The following is a 15660-nucleotide window of genomic DNA, read 5'->3' as shown; positions in this document are numbered from 1 at the left end:
TTTTTTTTTTTTTTTTTTTTTTTTTTTTTTTTTTTTTTTTTTTTTTTTTTTTTTTTTTTTTTTTTTTTTTTTTTTTTTTTTTTTTTTTTTTTTTTTTTTTTTTTTTTTTTTTTTTTTTTTTTTTTTTTTTTTTTTTTTTTTTTTATAATTTTATAATGATTTATTTTAACGAAATTAATTTATTTTCTTTTTCACAATTTATATGACTGTGCATTGAGGATATCCCATTAACGGCGATAACGGCGGCACGCTAAAAATCCCATTCATATCACTATCCCAAACCGTTGCCCAACATGACGGCGTCAACGGACAAACGCTCGCCGGGACTTCTTTCTCTGTTATTTCCGGCGACTCTTCTTTCTTCACCGCCTTGTTCCCTAATTCCACAGCCTCACTTTCTCTCCTCCTTTTCCGGCCAACCTCCGCCTTCAACGGCGGCTCTTCCGCCTCTTTTCCAGCTTCAAGAGGAAAATTCAAAATCGCTTTACTTCCCCTCATCTTGAAAGCAGCTCTGTCATAAGCTTTCGCAGCTTCAATGGCGGTATCATAAGTTCCAAGCCAAACACGAGCTCCACGTTTATTGGGGTCTCGAATCTCCGCCGCGAATTTCCCCCACGGCCGCCGGCGTACTCCCCTGTAATGCCGGCTCATACCCACATCCGATTTTGGTTCAACAGAGTAAATCTTGGGCGGAATCGCCACGTTTAGCGACGGCCGCCGGGGACTAACCTTTAAAGGGGCGGCGGAGATTTGAGGCTTTACTCCATTGTTGTCGAAGTTGAGACTTGAAGTGAAAGCTTCAATGGAGTTGAAATCGTTGAGGAGATGTTGGCTGATGAGATCTAAAGTGGAAGCGTCGTCCATGGAAGCCATTAATGGCGGATGAAATTTGAAGAAGAAGAAGATTTTGAGTGGAAATTTGGGAGTGAAGAAATGGAGTTTATAAAGGGGAGGAGAAAGGAGGTTTCCATGGAGGTTCGGGGAAAGGGAGAGGAAGGGACATAATTTGGTGGAGATGAGGGTAAAAGGGTAATTTCATGTGGACTCCACGAATGATTTGGGATTTCCAGGGAGCTTCGTACGCGTTGGATTATGTTTTTACTTTTTGTTGAAAAAGAAAATAAAAATTCACTTTATTTTATTTTATTTTATTATTTTATTGTTTTTTATAAATAAATAAATAAAACTAAGAAATCTATTTTTTATATTTTAATTGTTTGAATTTTGATTTATTTGAAGACCATAGAATTTGTTACGTAGACGAGTCTGATACGATTATATATATATATATATATATATATATATATATATATATCCAAAAAATTATAAAAAATAAAAAAAAAATCAATTTAAAATAAGTTAATGTATTTATTTTTCATCCCTTATATCTTTTTTTTCATATAAAAAAATTAATTACTATTTAAAAAATATCTTTTGGTAATTTATGTTAATTTTCTATTGATTAAAAAAATTAACACTAAAGAAAATATATTTATTAATTTTAGGGTTTATTTGATTTTAAACTCTAAATTTTATTTTAGTCTTTAAATTTTTAAAAATAATTAATTAAATTTGTAAATTTTGAAAATTTATAATTTAATCCCTCTTTAAATTAAAAAAAAAAATAGTTTTGGTTATGAATATTAGGTAAATAAGAATTAAAATGATTATATTTTATAATATATGAATTAATAACTGAAGGTTTGAAGCTTATTATAATTAAAATTTGAAGCATTGACAAAATTACCATAGTGCTATAAAAAGACAATAATATCCACGTGGGTTCCACGTGGTCGGCTGAGAAAGTTGGCGGCTTCCGGAGATCTAATATTTAATTATTTACGTTTACTAAATTATATTTGAATTATTTACGTTTTATTAAATATAATTATTTATTTTAAAAAAATAACGGTTAAAAGCATTGTTCTAGAAGGGCATTGTATTTGGGAGCAGCCCACTTGAGGGAGCCGAGTTGCGTAGAAGCCTTTAATTAAATGGGCCCTCCCTTGTACTAAAAGTGAATGAATTTGACCATTTTCTTTCCCATAATGGGACCCTTTCATGTTTGATAATCTTCCCTCCTCATCTATTTCAACTTTCCTCCATGTAATTGCTTCTGGAAGCCATTGCTTTTGTTCGGACGTCTCTTTAGATTAGCTCGTTTCGGTCTCGAAAAGTGTAGAGAAGAGGATTAGGACAACTAATAGTGTTTTGCGTCGAGGGTTGACCTGTTCTTGAGAAGGATGGTGCACCTTGGCCTCGACCTATCTAGCCGAGGTCGAGGAGGATAGTTGAGCTAGGCATAATTGCCTCCTTCTCCCGCTCGTTTGGGTCTCGACAAGTATAGAGATGAGGATTAGGACAACCAATAGTATTTTGGGTCGAGGGTTGACCTGTTCTTGAGAAGGATGGTGCACCTTGGCCTCAACCTCCTTAGTCGAGGTCGAGGAGGATAGTTGAGCTAGGCATAATTGCCTTCTTCTCTGGGACCTGGTCAACTTAAAGGTAAAAAATTCTTTAATTTCTCTCTCGATTCAAAATGGCCTCTATAAGATAATTCGAACCTCTGCGGGAAGAGATCAATTGATTTCAAACTTGTCACTTTAGCCACTCTATCACATCAACATTTGTTGAAAAGTATTATTTTTAATATGTAAGGGTCACATGTATTTGACTTATTCTTGTGTGAAGATTAGAGGGGATCGAGAATAAATCCCGACAACAAACGTTTTTTGTTGGGAGACTATAAATATTCACAATATGTTATGTAAAAATCAGATTGGTGAATGAATGAAATTGAGATCTCGAATTGAGACGTTTTCCTTAGAAATACGAGAATCAATTTTGTCATTTCTAAGTTTCGGTAGAATTGCATCCGAGCCCAGCCTTGATCAAGTTAGATTGAGGAGTGACTCAATTTAGAACAAGGTTCCAAATCTTGCTTCTAGATCTTCAATCAGGTAATTTAATTCTAGCCTTATCTCTTAGTTGATCCAAATTTCGTATAAGGAGATGTTAATTACTGATTCAAGGGTTATTGCTAAAACAAAAGCTTGGATCGTTGGGCTGAAGATTAGGGTTGCCTTGTTAGCCTCGACCCCTTTTGTACGAACCCATTGATTCTCATCTTAGACTCAATTTTCAAGGATCCTTAGTCCATCGATAGGCAACTGGGCCTCGACCTCTCCTTTCATGTGTGAGTTTGTTAAACGATTATGCGATACTCATTCTCAACATTGAGTGAGTCAACCACTCTAAACTCGAGTTGTTGTTGGCCAAACGACGTATACCCAAACTTTTGGATTTGGTTTTAGAATTATAAATCAGGGTAAAGAGATTTTGAAAGGAGAGTTTGAAAGGAACCGTTGAAAATAATATTACAAACTAACAAGCAAGAAAGACAACACAGAAATGAAGAATTGACGACTAGTTGTATCCCACTAATACATTTTGATGCATTTCATGTTTGCTAGACACATACATGATTTTTCCAAAACGTCTGTATTTTTTAAAAAATACAATAATAAAATAATACATCATGAAAGCAGTAAATGAAAGCGATCGAATAGTACAAAATGAAGGATTCGATATGCAACGAGCATGCGGCCGAAGGATTCGATATGCAACGAGCATGGGCCAGGGCGACTAACTAGAATTTTTCCTACTCATTGTATTACTTCTAATTTTGGGGTAAGTTTGAATTATATATAAAATAAAATAAATTAAAAATTAAAAATTAAAAAAAAAAAAAAAAATCAACTAGCGGTAGAAGCGCTTCAACATATATATAGCGTCTGTTCAACTCCTCAACGAGTAACCGAAAAATTGAAGGACGAATCGAAGTTTTACGAATGGCAGAAACGAGAGGAAATTTGTAAGTATATTCTTCTTGTCCATTCGTTCATTCTCCTTTGCCTTTTCTGCTACTCGATTTCGGAATCGGAATAGTATCGTTAATCTACAGAGTATTTGTAATTGTAAATTATGTTCATTTTGCCTTCAGATTCATTCTGCCCTAATTTTTCTACCATCAGTTTGATACACATTGTTTTCGTTAGTTGCTGCCTGAGTTGAGTTTATTCTGAAGCTTGAGTAGTTGGCCTGTAATTTCTCAGGCAATATGGATGTTGATGAGTCATATCTTGATCTCCTAGCTCTGAGGGAATTATACATCCTACTCTTGAAGAGTTGTTTGCGCGATGCACCTTCAGAACTTGTAAGCCTCCCTGGATTAGTCATCTCGTTCTTATTCTCGTTGCATTTATAGTTTTTCGAATTCTACGTCATTTTAAGCTAGTTTTCACTTTAAACGACTTGATGAAAATCTGCTTCATTCAAATTTCAATCCAGAAGTGTTTTTTTTTGTCGATATAATTTAATAATCTTCATTCCAATTCCATAAATGCAATCGTAAGAACCAGACTTGTTCAACCATTATACTCATAGTCAGATCTTATCAAGCATGAAACTATCTTACCGAACTTGCAGATCAGTAGATTTCGGCTACCTTGTGATTTCTATATGGATTTAGCATGATAGAGATTGTGAGATAAGGCTGTTTGAGTGAGTTTTCTACTTGAACATTTGAGTGTTTTAGTTTGGCTTTTATTGTCAAAGCAGCTGGATGAAAGGGCACAGATTTTATTGAAGAATTTGCTCGATGATGCTACTGCTGAAGTTCTTGAGTTTCTCCCAAAGGTTTATATTTCATTCTGCTTAGAAAAAGAAAAACAATTGGACGCAGATCAATGTCAAGAAAAATAGTTCAAGTTCTAATTTCATGAAGCTGTCTAGTAACATGTATTCCCTTTTGAGTTTGTGCAGAACATGGCAACAGACTCCGGCATTTTTTACAAATTTCTACACAAAGATGATAAACAGTCTAAGCCACTGGACGAAAAAGTTGTTGAATGGATGAAACCCATCCCAAAGAGGGCCAGAGGTTCAGCTTCAAATGCTACGACTGACTTAATATTACAGGGCATCAGTTCAGCAATCAGAAGAATTGAACACCACATTCTATCACTGCAACGATATACAAGTCAAAGTAAAAGAAGCCATATCAGTTACTGCGGGCGGTCTGTTCTTAAAGGGAATGAGACATCAAACCGCCAGAAAGTACAGTCAAGGACAGATCACTCAACTATTAGCGCCAGACAGATAAAAGGTCTTCTTGTTGGTGGACAGAATGCTAAGGCGGTAGTGACACCCCATTGCTCTGAGTTCGTTCATGGATTCAGATTGCCTCTGAGTCAAGGCAGTAAGGAGGGCAGGAAACCTCTTGCCGTTGAAACTCACCTATCTAAGCAGCACAAACTTGTAAATCCAATGACTCTGATAGATAAATGTGGAGGTTCGGTAGGATCCAAGGCAACAATCAGGCCCAGAAAAAAGCCGAGTCAAAGCCGTGTAAAGAAGAGCCAAAATTCATATGGTCTTATGGTAATGAAGCCAACTTTGCTGGACCATCCCTCCAGAGAAGTAAGGAAGGAGGAAACCCAAAAGAAGACCCATTTGGCCACTCAGCATGAATCAGAATTCACAGATTCAGCTTGTTCTTCAAGTTGGACAACTCAACAGACCAGTGAAAGTGGAACCCTTGATGACTTCTCTTCCCCAAGCCACCAAGATGAACGGCCAGCAAATAGTTCAGAGACAAGTAGTATCAGATACAGCCAGGGGAAAAAAGAGTCCAAGAGAGCAATAGGACGGTTTAAGAGACTCAAAAACAAACTAGGCATTATCTTCCACCACCACCACCATCACCACCACCATAACAGCCATAGCTTCATGTGGAATCGGGTAAGAAAAATCTTCCATCCCACAAATAACAAAAAACTAACAAGTATGGAAGATAGATATGAGAAGGGAAAGAATACAGCAATCAGAAGCGAGTGTCGCACGAATCAAGTTGGGAAGTTTCAGGCGATTGCTAAAGAGCTTCGAAGCCATGTACGGAGATCGAAAGCATTAACAAAAAAAGATCCATGGGAGATGAAATGTGGGAAGAAGGGTGTAAAGAAATTGCATTGGTGGAAGCTGTTTCGTGATCGACATGGAGTGAGGTTACACAATAAAGGGCGTATTAGAAGAATAAGGTACGTCAATAAAAAACCTCAGCTATAACTGGTTTACGGTTATTGATTATACTCCAATTTATTAAATCAAAATTTCTCATGATATATAACGTTGGGAAATCAACGTTCCCAACCTTTCAACTTCTAAATTTCTTAGTACTAATTTGAAATTGTTTTCTTGTTTGAAATTGATTTTACTGCACAAAATTTAATTTACAATTAATTGTAATGGTCAAATTTCTTACCTTTTCTTGATTAATTCTCTTTTCCAATTGACCATTATTATTCATTGCTTCATTATAAACTCTTATTGCATGTTCTCTGCTATATTAATTTTGTTCTTATATTTATTTTATTCGACATTTTGGGTATCCAATTGATTACTGAGCTCCATGCCTGATAAACTCCATCCAAAATCCTCTACCGTAGACCCACGGGATCATCCCTATCACCTCATCAATTAAGGAAATATAATCGACCCCAATTTCATCAGCAAATTTCAATACATTCTATCCAAGACATAGATAGTTCAGACTGTACACTTACCAAAAAGACGTGATCTTGTAGCTTTCTTTTATAAAGCTTCAAAAACCCAGATGGATATATGTTTCAATCATCATCAGAAAGGAAATTTTGTTCTCATCCACAGCATGGCTTTACTGTGTAGGAAGGTGTCCTAAGATTATTCCTCATTTCATCACTTGACGAACATTAAAAACTTGAAATTATCATAAAAATAAACAATTCAAACAAACAAACAAAAAAAAAAAAAGGAGAACAAAGCTCGATCTAACCCCAACGAAAACAGACTTGAAATTACAATTTGGAAAAGTTTGAAAAAATTGGAAAAGAGATTGGCATACTCAGAAGGCAATGGAGATTATTAGGTTCGATTCTGCCAGCAGATTCTCCTCAATGGATATCAGAAGAGGGAGCTTCTTTATCCTCATTGTAACCTTCCCTTTCCCAAAAGAAACACAACAACAAACAAAACCAGCCTGATTTCTTTCAAACAGAGAATGAAAACACAAAAACAGAGGAGATGGCTCAGTTTCGAAAGTAATCGACACGCAAGTTTCAAAAAGAAACCTGCATTCCGGTCTGTTGAGCTTGATCTTTTAGGAAATCATCAAAGCCACCATTCACACATATAATCAGAAAACAGTGAAATTCATCCATTGCTGGATCTCAATAAACTCAGAAAACCTAAAACTGTTCATCAAGCATCACAGAATACCATAAACAAGTCGATCTATCAAGAACACAAACAATTCCGAACAGAGATGGAGAATCCAGAATTTTCAAACGGAGCTAAGAAGCAACAGAATCGAAGAATCTAAGCCTGAAAACTGTGGCCGCCGCTGAAATCAAAAGAATGGTGACTGAAGCGATGATAAGAGATTGGTTGTGCTTGGTGGGTTTAAATAGGGGGGAAGAGGTAACTGAGTACTGGAATTAGGGTTTCTGTTTCCGCCGCTAGGCTTTCGGCTGGGCTCGTCCTTGAAGAAGCCCAATGCCCCCAATCTAATTAGGCTTCCAAGTTCGGCCCAAATAAATAAAAACTTAATTATAATATCAAAACATAACATTTAACAAAAATTATCCAATATAAATCATATAATATAAAACAAATAAAAACTCAAATATTATATAAAGGCCAAGGAGATGACATAGCACGCAAAGACAATCCCAAGTGCCTCTTTTCCACCGATCACGAGCCGAGTCGAGCCGCTCGGAACGCCATCGTTGTCGGTTTTGGAAGAGGGCCGAGGGAGGCCGTCAGATTGCGGCGGTGGCTGAGGAGCAGCGGCCGGGGAGAATGATTGGTTGTTCTCGACATTGACTTGCATCTTCATTCCGCCGAGACAAAGCAACCTGTTGCCGGAAACGAAGAATCTTTGTCCGGGCTGCGACAGCGTGACGGTAGTGTTTCCGTTTGTGTAGGCTTTTAGAACGTTGGTGGTGTTGCAGGTATTGTAATTCTCTCTCGTCACTTCGTTTAAGCTTTGCGACGACGAGTATTGAAACACTGTATATAGAGAGAGAGAATTAGAATACGGTTAGATGAACACAACTCTCACAATGGTATGGTATGGTATTGTCCACTTTGAGCATAAGCTCTCCCGACTTTAATTTGGACTTCCCAAAATGCCTCGTGTCAATGGAGAGAGTATTCTTTAATTATAAACTAATGATCATTTTCTAAATTAGTTGACGTGGGACTTTCATCCTCCAACAAAAATTACATAGAGAAAATACAGTAAACTCAACCGTGCATAAAATGAAGGTAAATGAACACGTACCAAGAACATCTCCCACATAGAACCTCTTGCCCTGAGACCAAGAGTCGAGATCGGTGCTGATATCCCAACCAGAAGTGTCTCCGACAATGTATGTCGCGGCATTGCAGCTCAATGCAAGCCCTCCAATGATCATCAACGCATAGACCCGAATGTTCTTTGCCATAGCCATAGCCATCGCTGTTAGAAATACCCACTTTCTAATTTATACTTAAACGAAGCTTTCATTTCCTCTCTTTTTAGCTTACCTAACTCCGCCAACTTCCATTTCTTCCCCCTTGTATAAAGCCCAAGCAGCTAAACCTCCAACTCCAACCCCAACCAATTGTCTACCTCCTTTGACTTTTCGGATCTTCTTTTGTATCCCGTTGCTCTGTCGTTAGATATACAATAGACTCTTTAATGGTACAATAGACTCCGTTAACTTTGAGGGTTCGTGATTTGATCCATGTTGAAGCCGAAAATGGGACGATTTAGCTGGCAAAAGTTACTCGAATAGGCTCATGAAAGTTTAGTAGGTTGCCTTGGTGAGCAAGTAGGTACCTAACGTTTGGTCAAAATATTGCTCATGGGTATGACTTTAGGCTCCCCAGTAAAAATAACCGATATTTTTTGTCCATGTCAATATTGAGTACGACTCATGAAAAAAAAAGGCATGCGAATATTTTCTCGCGTGAAAATTACTTTTATCGACTATATTCAATAAAAATTCATTACAAAATGTCGATAAGAATTAAATTATAATTATTGAACGTGCTGATATGTTAGTATTAGTATCTCAGTCGAAACACAAATACACTCCTCGAGATGTGAATGAGGCCTTCGAGAGTTGGCCCGCTCAACTCCATTTACTTTCATAACCTCGATTTCTTTTTTATGAAACCTACGTCTCACGAAAATTTGGATTAGTTTTGTTTTTATAATATTGAAACAATATCCCATTAAATCTTAATTGAAAAATAAAATTTCATTAATACGACGTCGTAAGAAGCAATTAATTGTTATTCCATATCTTATTTTAAAACATAAGCAGGGTATTATGGTAGTTGCCAAATCCACGGAGTCGGTCACGTGACCACCACGTGACCAAACACAAAAATTAGGGCAAAATCTTGTGCTCCATAAATCAGTGAAGCGGCCGAATGTGAAACTTCAAAAACTCCCTCTGCCTTCCATTTCTCTGCTTTCTTCAATGGTTACAGTTTCGTTGATGTAGCTTCTCGTCTAATCTATTGCATCCTTATTCCTCTTCAAGGATGCTCTCTGTTCTTGTGAGTTTCTTCTGATTTTGCATATTTTGATTTGGTTTTCCCGATTCTGTCTTGGACTGCCGTGAGTACCTGTTTTTTCGTTTCTTCTTCTTCTTTCGTCGATTTAATCTGTGACGCATTTCTTGTGATTTCTTGTAAAATTTCTGTCGTAATGTTGTTTGCGCGAATTAGTGGATGAGGATGAAGCAATTACTATAATCCAACACTTGATCTGAGATAATGTATTCATTATCAGTTGATGCTACTGTTAGCTTCTGAATCTACTTTGCCGTGAGTACCTCATTTTTCGTTTCTTCTTCTTTCGTAGATTTAATCTTTGACGCATTCCATGTGATTTCTTGTACAACTTCTGTCGTAATGTTGTTTGCGCGAATTAGTGGATGAGGATGAAGCAATTACTATTAATCCAACACTTGATCTGAGATAATGTAATCATTATCTGTTGATGCTACTGTTAGCTTCTGAATCTACTTTCGTCTATCAATCCATCTCTCCGTTTACTTCACTGTTCTTTTTCTTTTCCTAGTTTTCTAATGTTGAATGCACAAAATTTAATCTGTGTTGCGATTAACCGCCGCACCTGGATTACAGTATTCAAGCTTGTGTGTTTTCGTCACAATCATTTGTTTTGAATTAATCTAATCCAAATTGTAGTTACAATGCTTGCCTCATCAGAATGAGATCTGATGCTATTCTCTTACGTGGTTTGCTTTCATACTGTGTGGTCTGATTTGTTGTTGCATTTTTTTCTACAGTATTGTTTTCTTTGTGTTAAATATAGTTATTTTAACTGCTACTATCTTGAATGACTTTTAAGTGTTTTTTAAATGGAAAAAAAAAAAATTGACGATGCATTTTGGTGTTTGCTTCCAATCCTAAGTGGCTTGACAAATTAACCAAGAACTATTCCTAGTAAATCACTGATATGATCTAATCTTTAATTTTATTTAATCCAAGTTTTTAATTGAGTCAACAATATATCTCTGCATCGGGTATTGCATTGTGCAAATGGATTCAAATGATTCTCCCTCTTATTTCCAAAAAATCATTGAAAAGAAAAATAATGAGAGAGGAGCAGCTATCATTGATAAACAATGGATTTGTGTTTACAACCCCGTAGTTTTATTGATTACATCGGGTTAAACCCAAACTACTCTAGAGGCCATAATATCGATCTAAGTAAGATGAAATAATTCATACCCTAATGTTAAGTATGTATAATGTGCATTTATGTCAAACTCTTTTTTGCTTGAGCCATGTAATTTGAATCTCAGGCTTTCTTAAAGCTACAAACATCTCCCTATTCTCTCTTTTGACAAGGATATCAGCAGCCTTCATATACAACTCATCTCCTTCTACAATTCCAGGCAACCCCCTTAAAGTTTCCATTACCTCAAGTGTACTACATCCTGGTAAATCTCTTCTTCTGTATTCTATAGCATCACAAAGACGATCTAATGCCTCGAACAACCTCGAAGAAGACGATCCAACTTTTGAATCTTCTACTTTTTTTCTCCTTTTCTCATTTCCTTGACTATAAGTTGCACTCGTATTAACTTCATTTGTGTTAGTGTTACTTTCTACATTGTTAATAAACTCATTCTCATTCAACTTTGTGTCTCCTATCGTGTCATCACTTGAAGACTTACGTAAAACAACCTGAGCTGGTGTTGGTGCCCATGCTCCTCCTCCATTGCCTGCTGCAACATCTTCGAAGAGAATGTTCAAGAGCTCCACATTTTGCAGTCCTTTTGCACGAAACTTAGTTGCCTCAGGAAGAATCTGTTAAATGATATCACATCGTTGGATTAAGAGTTAAGAATTGTCATACAAATTCAAAGAGGATTATTACCTTTAATTTGCTATCCCACCATTGACTAGTGGCATCAATGGTTTGCCTCTGAGTGTCCCATCCTAATTGTTTATCAGTTCCAATCAAATCATTCCAGACCTGCCAGTCTTTTTTGAGCGTTGTCCATTTGTTCTTGAGCTGCTTGTATCCGTAGTTTCTTCCTGTCTTTGCATGGAAGTTCTTAACTACATTCCTCCATCCAATTTTGGTAAAATGGCCATGAGGTCTATTCCCATTTAAAGTCTCAGTAATACAGACATTTATGAATGAATCAACAGTAACATCATCCCAAATTGCCTTTGTTTGCCTCTCCTTTTCATCACTGGCAGCTAAACTCTTTGGCATTCTAATACGTAAATAGTAGAGATGTAAATAGGATCATATAGACAAGTTTATAATGTAAAGAGCAAGGAATGATTCTATTTTCTTTGTGACCCAGCAGCTCATCCTTTTAGTGACTCAAATTCATAAAGTTTTATTGAATAAGAGATAAACTTAAACATACCCTAAATAGGTCGTTAGGAGTATTAATCAACCCAATAACCTAATCAATTCGGACTACTCAACCCAAGTCATAAAAATTGGGTTGAATCGGATTTTTTTTTTAGTTCGGTTGGGTTGAAGCTCTTTGCAACCCAACTAATCCGGTAATAGGGTTATAACTGATAACGATGCTGGTTCTATTTGTTTGATGAACACGACTCTTCACAATGGTATGATACTGCCCACTTTGAGCATAAGCTCTCGTGGCTTTGCTTTGTCCTTCCCAAAAGACCCAATACCAATGGAGAAAGTATTCATTAATTATAAACCTATGATTATTCCTTAAACTAGCGGGGCTTTCATCATCCAACACTATTAATCATCCATTCAATCAACTCAAGATTTTTGACACGAACCCGAATTGTAATAAAACGGCAATATGAATAAAGCCTGGACACAGAATAGCAATCCCCTGTTTAAAAATATGAAGCACAGAATCCCATTTCTCTCTGCTCATCTGAACCCATTTGAATAAAGGTTTGTAATACTAAAAGTGATGCCAGAGGAACAGAACAATGAATGAGAAACAATGGTGAACAAACAGCGGGAAACAGTCCAATAATTCCTTCGCCGATCAGAAAAAAGAGAAAACAATTGTTTATTTCAACCAGAACAGAAAGAACGAAGAATCGAAATCAAAAAGGAGAAGAAAATGAAAAAGTTAGAAGCTTACCTTAAGAAGAGAGCGAAGAATGGAGTAATTAATGGGGAGCCGAGGAAGGCAGTCGCAGATTTATGGTAAACATTTGATGAAGAAGAAGGAGACAGAAATTAGGGCGGAAAGGGATGAGTGAATCAAAAGAGAGTTGACGGAAAGTGCTTCTTCTAATCTCCTCTTCTTACTTTTTCTTAAACCCTAAACCAAAAAAAGCCTAAAAAGGGTTCCAAAACCACTTTCTATCATGATTTTTGACTCACCAAAACAATACACACTCAACCCAACTCACTTCCTCCCCCCCTTTTGGTTTGGTCGGGTCTAGTCAAAGGTTGTTAAAACCGTGTGAACCTAGTCGATCTCGAGAGTTTTGAATTGTAGGCTTTCATCGCATCCTAACCTTTCATCATTCTCAAGAAAAATATAGCAAGGATGAGTATAAAAATTATACGCCACGCCACCTACTTTTAGGCTCTCTGTAGACTCTCATTGCATCCTAGGCTTAGTAGATTCCCACGGCTTCTAATTGGCTCTTGGACATCTGATTCTGGTCTTAGTTCCATGGAGTTTCACTAGTTCTCTGTCCTTTCATTTGATTCCTATGAGTTCCTTAAGGCGAGTTGTAATGACCGGTTATCTAGCTTAGGGGTGTGCTGAGTACCTCGTAAGCTAATAATAGTCCTCTGTGGGGGCGTGGCTGCTCGCGAGTACCACGCGTTGGCAGAGGTTTTGCAGTCGCGGTTTAGGCACTCCGGTTCAGGTCAGCGAGTCAATTTGCTCGTGTGGACCATGGGTTTGGGTTTGAAGGCGACACGTGACGCCATTTTCGCTGGAGCTGCGTTGCTCTAGTCGACGCTTGACGTGTGTCCTCCACCTGCCAAGCTGCGTTTCACCACCTACTGGTGGCTGCTGGAATTTCTTCTCTCTCCTGCAATTTGTAACACAAAACGATTTCTGATCAATTTCTTGATTTTTTCCATTTTCATATCTTTCGATTATGATCTCAAATTCCATTGATCCCTTCATCAAAGCTTTAGATCGTGTTACAGGCTACGATATGATATATATATATATTGATTTCAGACTCAACATAGAATGAGATCTGAGCTTCGGAAGAGGTTCGTTTTTTGTTTTACCGTTCTTGGGTGACATCTCAGGATTCTAACTCGAATTACGTTTTTCAGCCGAGTTTCTTCACAAATCTTAAAGAACAACTCCCTATAAGATTGTTCAGGAGGATCCTTCTATCTCCTCTCACTTTTCTCTCCCTAACTTTCTTTTCTCTTGTGGTATTCTAATTGGGGTCCTTGGACCCATACAACGAATGGAGGAGCAAAATGACACATTTACCCTAACCGAGGTCCTTGGACACCCAATAATGACTGGAGGGGCAAATGTGTCATTTGCCCTAATTGGGGTCCTTGTACACCCCAATAATGACTAGAGAGGAAAAATGACACATTTACCCTGATTGGAGGTCCTTGGACACCCCAATAATGACTGGAGAGGCAAAATGACACATTTGCCCTGATTGGAGGTCCTTGGACACACCAATAATGACCGGAGGGGAAAAATGACATATTTGCCCTGATGGGAGGTCCTTGGTACCCCAATAATGACCAGATGGGCAAAAGGACACATTTGCCCTAATTGGAAGTCCTTGGACACCCCAATAATGACCCGAGGGGCAAAATGACACATTTACCCCTCCTTGACTTGGTCAAATATTTGCCCCTCAGTCGACTTGATTTGACCAATTTTTTTTCCGAGCATTACATTAAAAACAAATTCATAGCAAATTGAATTATCACAATTAGAAGTACGAATCTAAATCACGCGACTATAGTTTCTTTTTCTTCCGATAATCGTACCACCCCTAAATCAACAAAAACAAAAAACGTATTGAAATCTAAATCAGCGAGACAGAAATCAAGAACACGCACGTCATGAAGAAAAACAAATGAATTGAAAATGAAATCGAAGTTATGGGATTTTGAAATAAGATAGCCGAAAAACAGGAATCGAAATCAGGCCTCAGACAGAGAGAGCTCGATCAAATTATAGAAGATAATCAGACAATGTCGGCAAATCAAGATATCAGTCATCAACGGCCACGATTCACTCGGAAAAACAAATCTTACAAAGAAAAAGAAATACAAAAGAATTGAACCAGAGATTGTAATGGAAGTCGATACCCTGCAATTCACCATTTATTTACGCCTTCTCCCCCCTTTTTCTATGAAAAGACTAAAATACCCCGCTTCTCCCTACTCCTAGGATTTTAATTTTTTTTTTAATTTTTAATTATATATATATATAGACTTAGAAAGAAATTATATATTTGGTTAACTTAATAATTAATTTTAAGCAAAAAGCAGATATTGTTCGATTTGGTTCGTTACTTATCGCTATCAGCTCACGATTTTAAATGCGTATGCTAGAAAGAGTATTCGACAAATGGGCAAAATGACACATTTGCCCTGATTTGGGTCCTTGGACACCCCTATAATTATTGGAAGGGCAAAATGACACATTTGCCCCTTGTTGACTTGGTCGAATTCAATTCACCCGAAATTGAATTATCATAGCAAGGGGTATGAATTCAAATCATGCGGCTATGATATATTTTCCTTTCCATAATTGTACCGATAAATCAACAAAAAAAAAAAAAAATTGTATTGATATTGTCCAATTTGCAGTATTCTGATTGGAGGTCCTTGACCCTATAATGACTGGAGCGACAAATGGGTAAAATGACACATTTGTCCTTATTGGAGTCTTTGAACATTCCTATAATGACGGAAGGGACAAAATGACACATTTACCCTCATTGTGGTCCTTACACACCCCTATAATTGCGAGAGGGAAATTTCATCCCTTTTATATTTAAACTTAGAAAGACATTATATATTTTTGGTTAACTAAATCATTAATTATAAGCAAAAAAAAAAAAAAAAAAAAA

At 37.0% G+C, this 15660-nt stretch overlaps 4 protein-coding genes, 1 long non-coding RNA gene and 4 other non-coding genes across 11 annotated transcripts in view; 4 read left to right on the top strand and 5 right to left on the bottom strand.

The window, feature by feature from the left end:
- The window catches only part of LOC111435582 (ethylene-responsive transcription factor ERF105-like), a 1449-nt gene extending 519 nt beyond the window's left edge, over positions 1-930 (bottom strand). Inside the window, exon 1 of the mRNA XM_023072986.1 lies at positions 155-930. Coding sequence (XP_022928754.1) covers positions 199-873 — 675 coding nt within the window. The 5' untranslated portion in view covers positions 874-930 and the 3' untranslated portion in view covers positions 155-198. The remainder of the gene's footprint in view (positions 1-154) is intronic.
- A 2882-nt stretch (positions 931-3812) lies between these two features.
- On the top strand, positions 3813-6234 carry LOC111435826 (protein KOKOPELLI-like). Of its 2 annotated transcripts, XM_023073397.1 has the most exons (4): positions 3813-3874; positions 4116-4216; positions 4621-4698; positions 4825-6234. In XM_023073397.1, the coding sequence occupies exons 2-4, from the start codon at positions 4121-4123 to the stop codon at positions 6124-6126; spliced, it is 1476 nt and encodes a 491-aa protein (XP_022929165.1). In that variant the 5' UTR covers positions 3813-3874; positions 4116-4120; the 3' UTR covers positions 6127-6234. The 2 variants fall into 2 exon arrangements, with proteins under 2 accessions (XP_022929165.1, XP_022929166.1); XM_023073398.1 differs by lacking the exon at positions 3813-3874 and having other exon boundaries at positions 4131-4216; positions 4489-4698; positions 4825-6230.
- Positions 6235-6539: 305 nt separating this feature from the next.
- Positions 6540-8553, bottom strand: LOC111435827 (stellacyanin). The gene is made up of 2 exons (XM_023073400.1): positions 8381-8553; positions 6540-8106 (listed from the first exon to the last, which is right to left on the bottom strand). The coding sequence occupies exons 1-2, from the start codon at positions 8547-8549 to the stop codon at positions 7724-7726; spliced, it is 552 nt and encodes a 183-aa protein (XP_022929168.1). The 5' UTR covers positions 8550-8553; the 3' UTR covers positions 6540-7723.
- LOC111435837 lies at positions 6690-6786 on the bottom strand. Its single transcript, XR_002709131.1, has one exon. It is a non-coding gene; the product is annotated as a small nucleolar RNA snoR31/Z110/Z27 (small nucleolar RNA).
- Positions 7119-7217, bottom strand: LOC111435838. Its single transcript, XR_002709132.1, has one exon. It is a non-coding gene; the product is annotated as a small nucleolar RNA Z107/R87 (small nucleolar RNA).
- Positions 8554-9518: 965 nt separating the features above from the next.
- LOC111435829 lies at positions 9519-11259 on the top strand. The gene is made up of 2 exons (XR_002709126.1): positions 9519-9648; positions 10923-11259. It is a non-coding gene; the product is annotated as an uncharacterized LOC111435829 (long non-coding RNA).
- Positions 9820-9912, top strand: LOC111435839. Its single transcript, XR_002709133.1, has one exon. It is a non-coding gene; the product is annotated as a small nucleolar RNA snoR31 (small nucleolar RNA).
- Positions 10026-10119, top strand: LOC111435835. The gene has a single exon (XR_002709128.1). It is a non-coding gene; the product is annotated as a small nucleolar RNA snoR31 (small nucleolar RNA).
- Positions 10715-14862, bottom strand: LOC111435828 (L10-interacting MYB domain-containing protein-like). 2 transcript variants are annotated; one of them, XM_023073402.1, is made up of 5 exons: positions 13835-14862; positions 12717-13626; positions 11501-11846; positions 10857-11430; positions 10715-10808 (listed from the first exon to the last, which is right to left on the bottom strand). In XM_023073402.1, the coding sequence occupies exons 3-4, from the start codon at positions 11843-11845 to the stop codon at positions 10882-10884; spliced, it is 894 nt and encodes a 297-aa protein (XP_022929170.1). In that variant the 5' UTR covers position 11846; positions 12717-13626; positions 13835-14862; the 3' UTR covers positions 10715-10808; positions 10857-10881. The 2 variants fall into 2 exon arrangements, with proteins under 2 accessions (XP_022929170.1, XP_022929169.1); XM_023073401.1 differs by having other exon boundaries at positions 12717-14862.
- Between the last annotated feature and the right edge of the window lie 798 nt (positions 14863-15660).

Source organism: Cucurbita moschata, unplaced genomic scaffold, assembly GCF_002738365.1.
Source record: "Cucurbita moschata cultivar Rifu unplaced genomic scaffold, Cmos_1.0 Cmo_Scf00050, whole genome shotgun sequence".
NCBI lineage: Eukaryota > Viridiplantae > Streptophyta > Magnoliopsida > Cucurbitales > Cucurbitaceae > Cucurbita > Cucurbita moschata.
This window is presented reverse-complemented; position numbering and strand designations above follow the sequence as displayed.

Excerpts from the sequence above, each read along its gene's own strand:
- LOC111435826 (XM_023073397.1), top strand. The coding sequence starts at position 4,121 with ATGGATGTTGATGAGTCATATCTTGATCTCCTAGCTCTGAGGGAATTA. Across the intron at positions 4,217-4,620 it reads GCGATGCACCTTCAGAACTT|CTGGATGAAAGGGCACAGAT; the intron begins GTAAGCCTCCCT and ends TTGTCAAAGCAG. Across the intron at positions 4,699-4,824 it reads TTCTTGAGTTTCTCCCAAAG|AACATGGCAACAGACTCCGG; the intron begins GTTTATATTTCA and ends GAGTTTGTGCAG.
- LOC111435827 (XM_023073400.1), bottom strand. The coding sequence starts at position 8,549 with ATGGCTATGGCAAAGAACATTCGGGTCTATGCGTTGATGATCATTGGA. Across the intron at positions 8,107-8,380 it reads CTATGTGGGAGATGTTCTTG|TGTTTCAATACTCGTCGTCG; the intron begins GTACGTGTTCAT and ends CTCTATATACAG.
- LOC111435828 (XM_023073401.1), bottom strand. The coding sequence starts at position 11,845 with ATGCCAAAGAGTTTAGCTGCCAGTGATGAAAAGGAGAGGCAAACAAAG. Across the intron at positions 11,431-11,500 it reads GGTGGGATAGCAAATTAAAG|ATTCTTCCTGAGGCAACTAA; the intron begins GTAATAATCCTC and ends ATCATTTAACAG.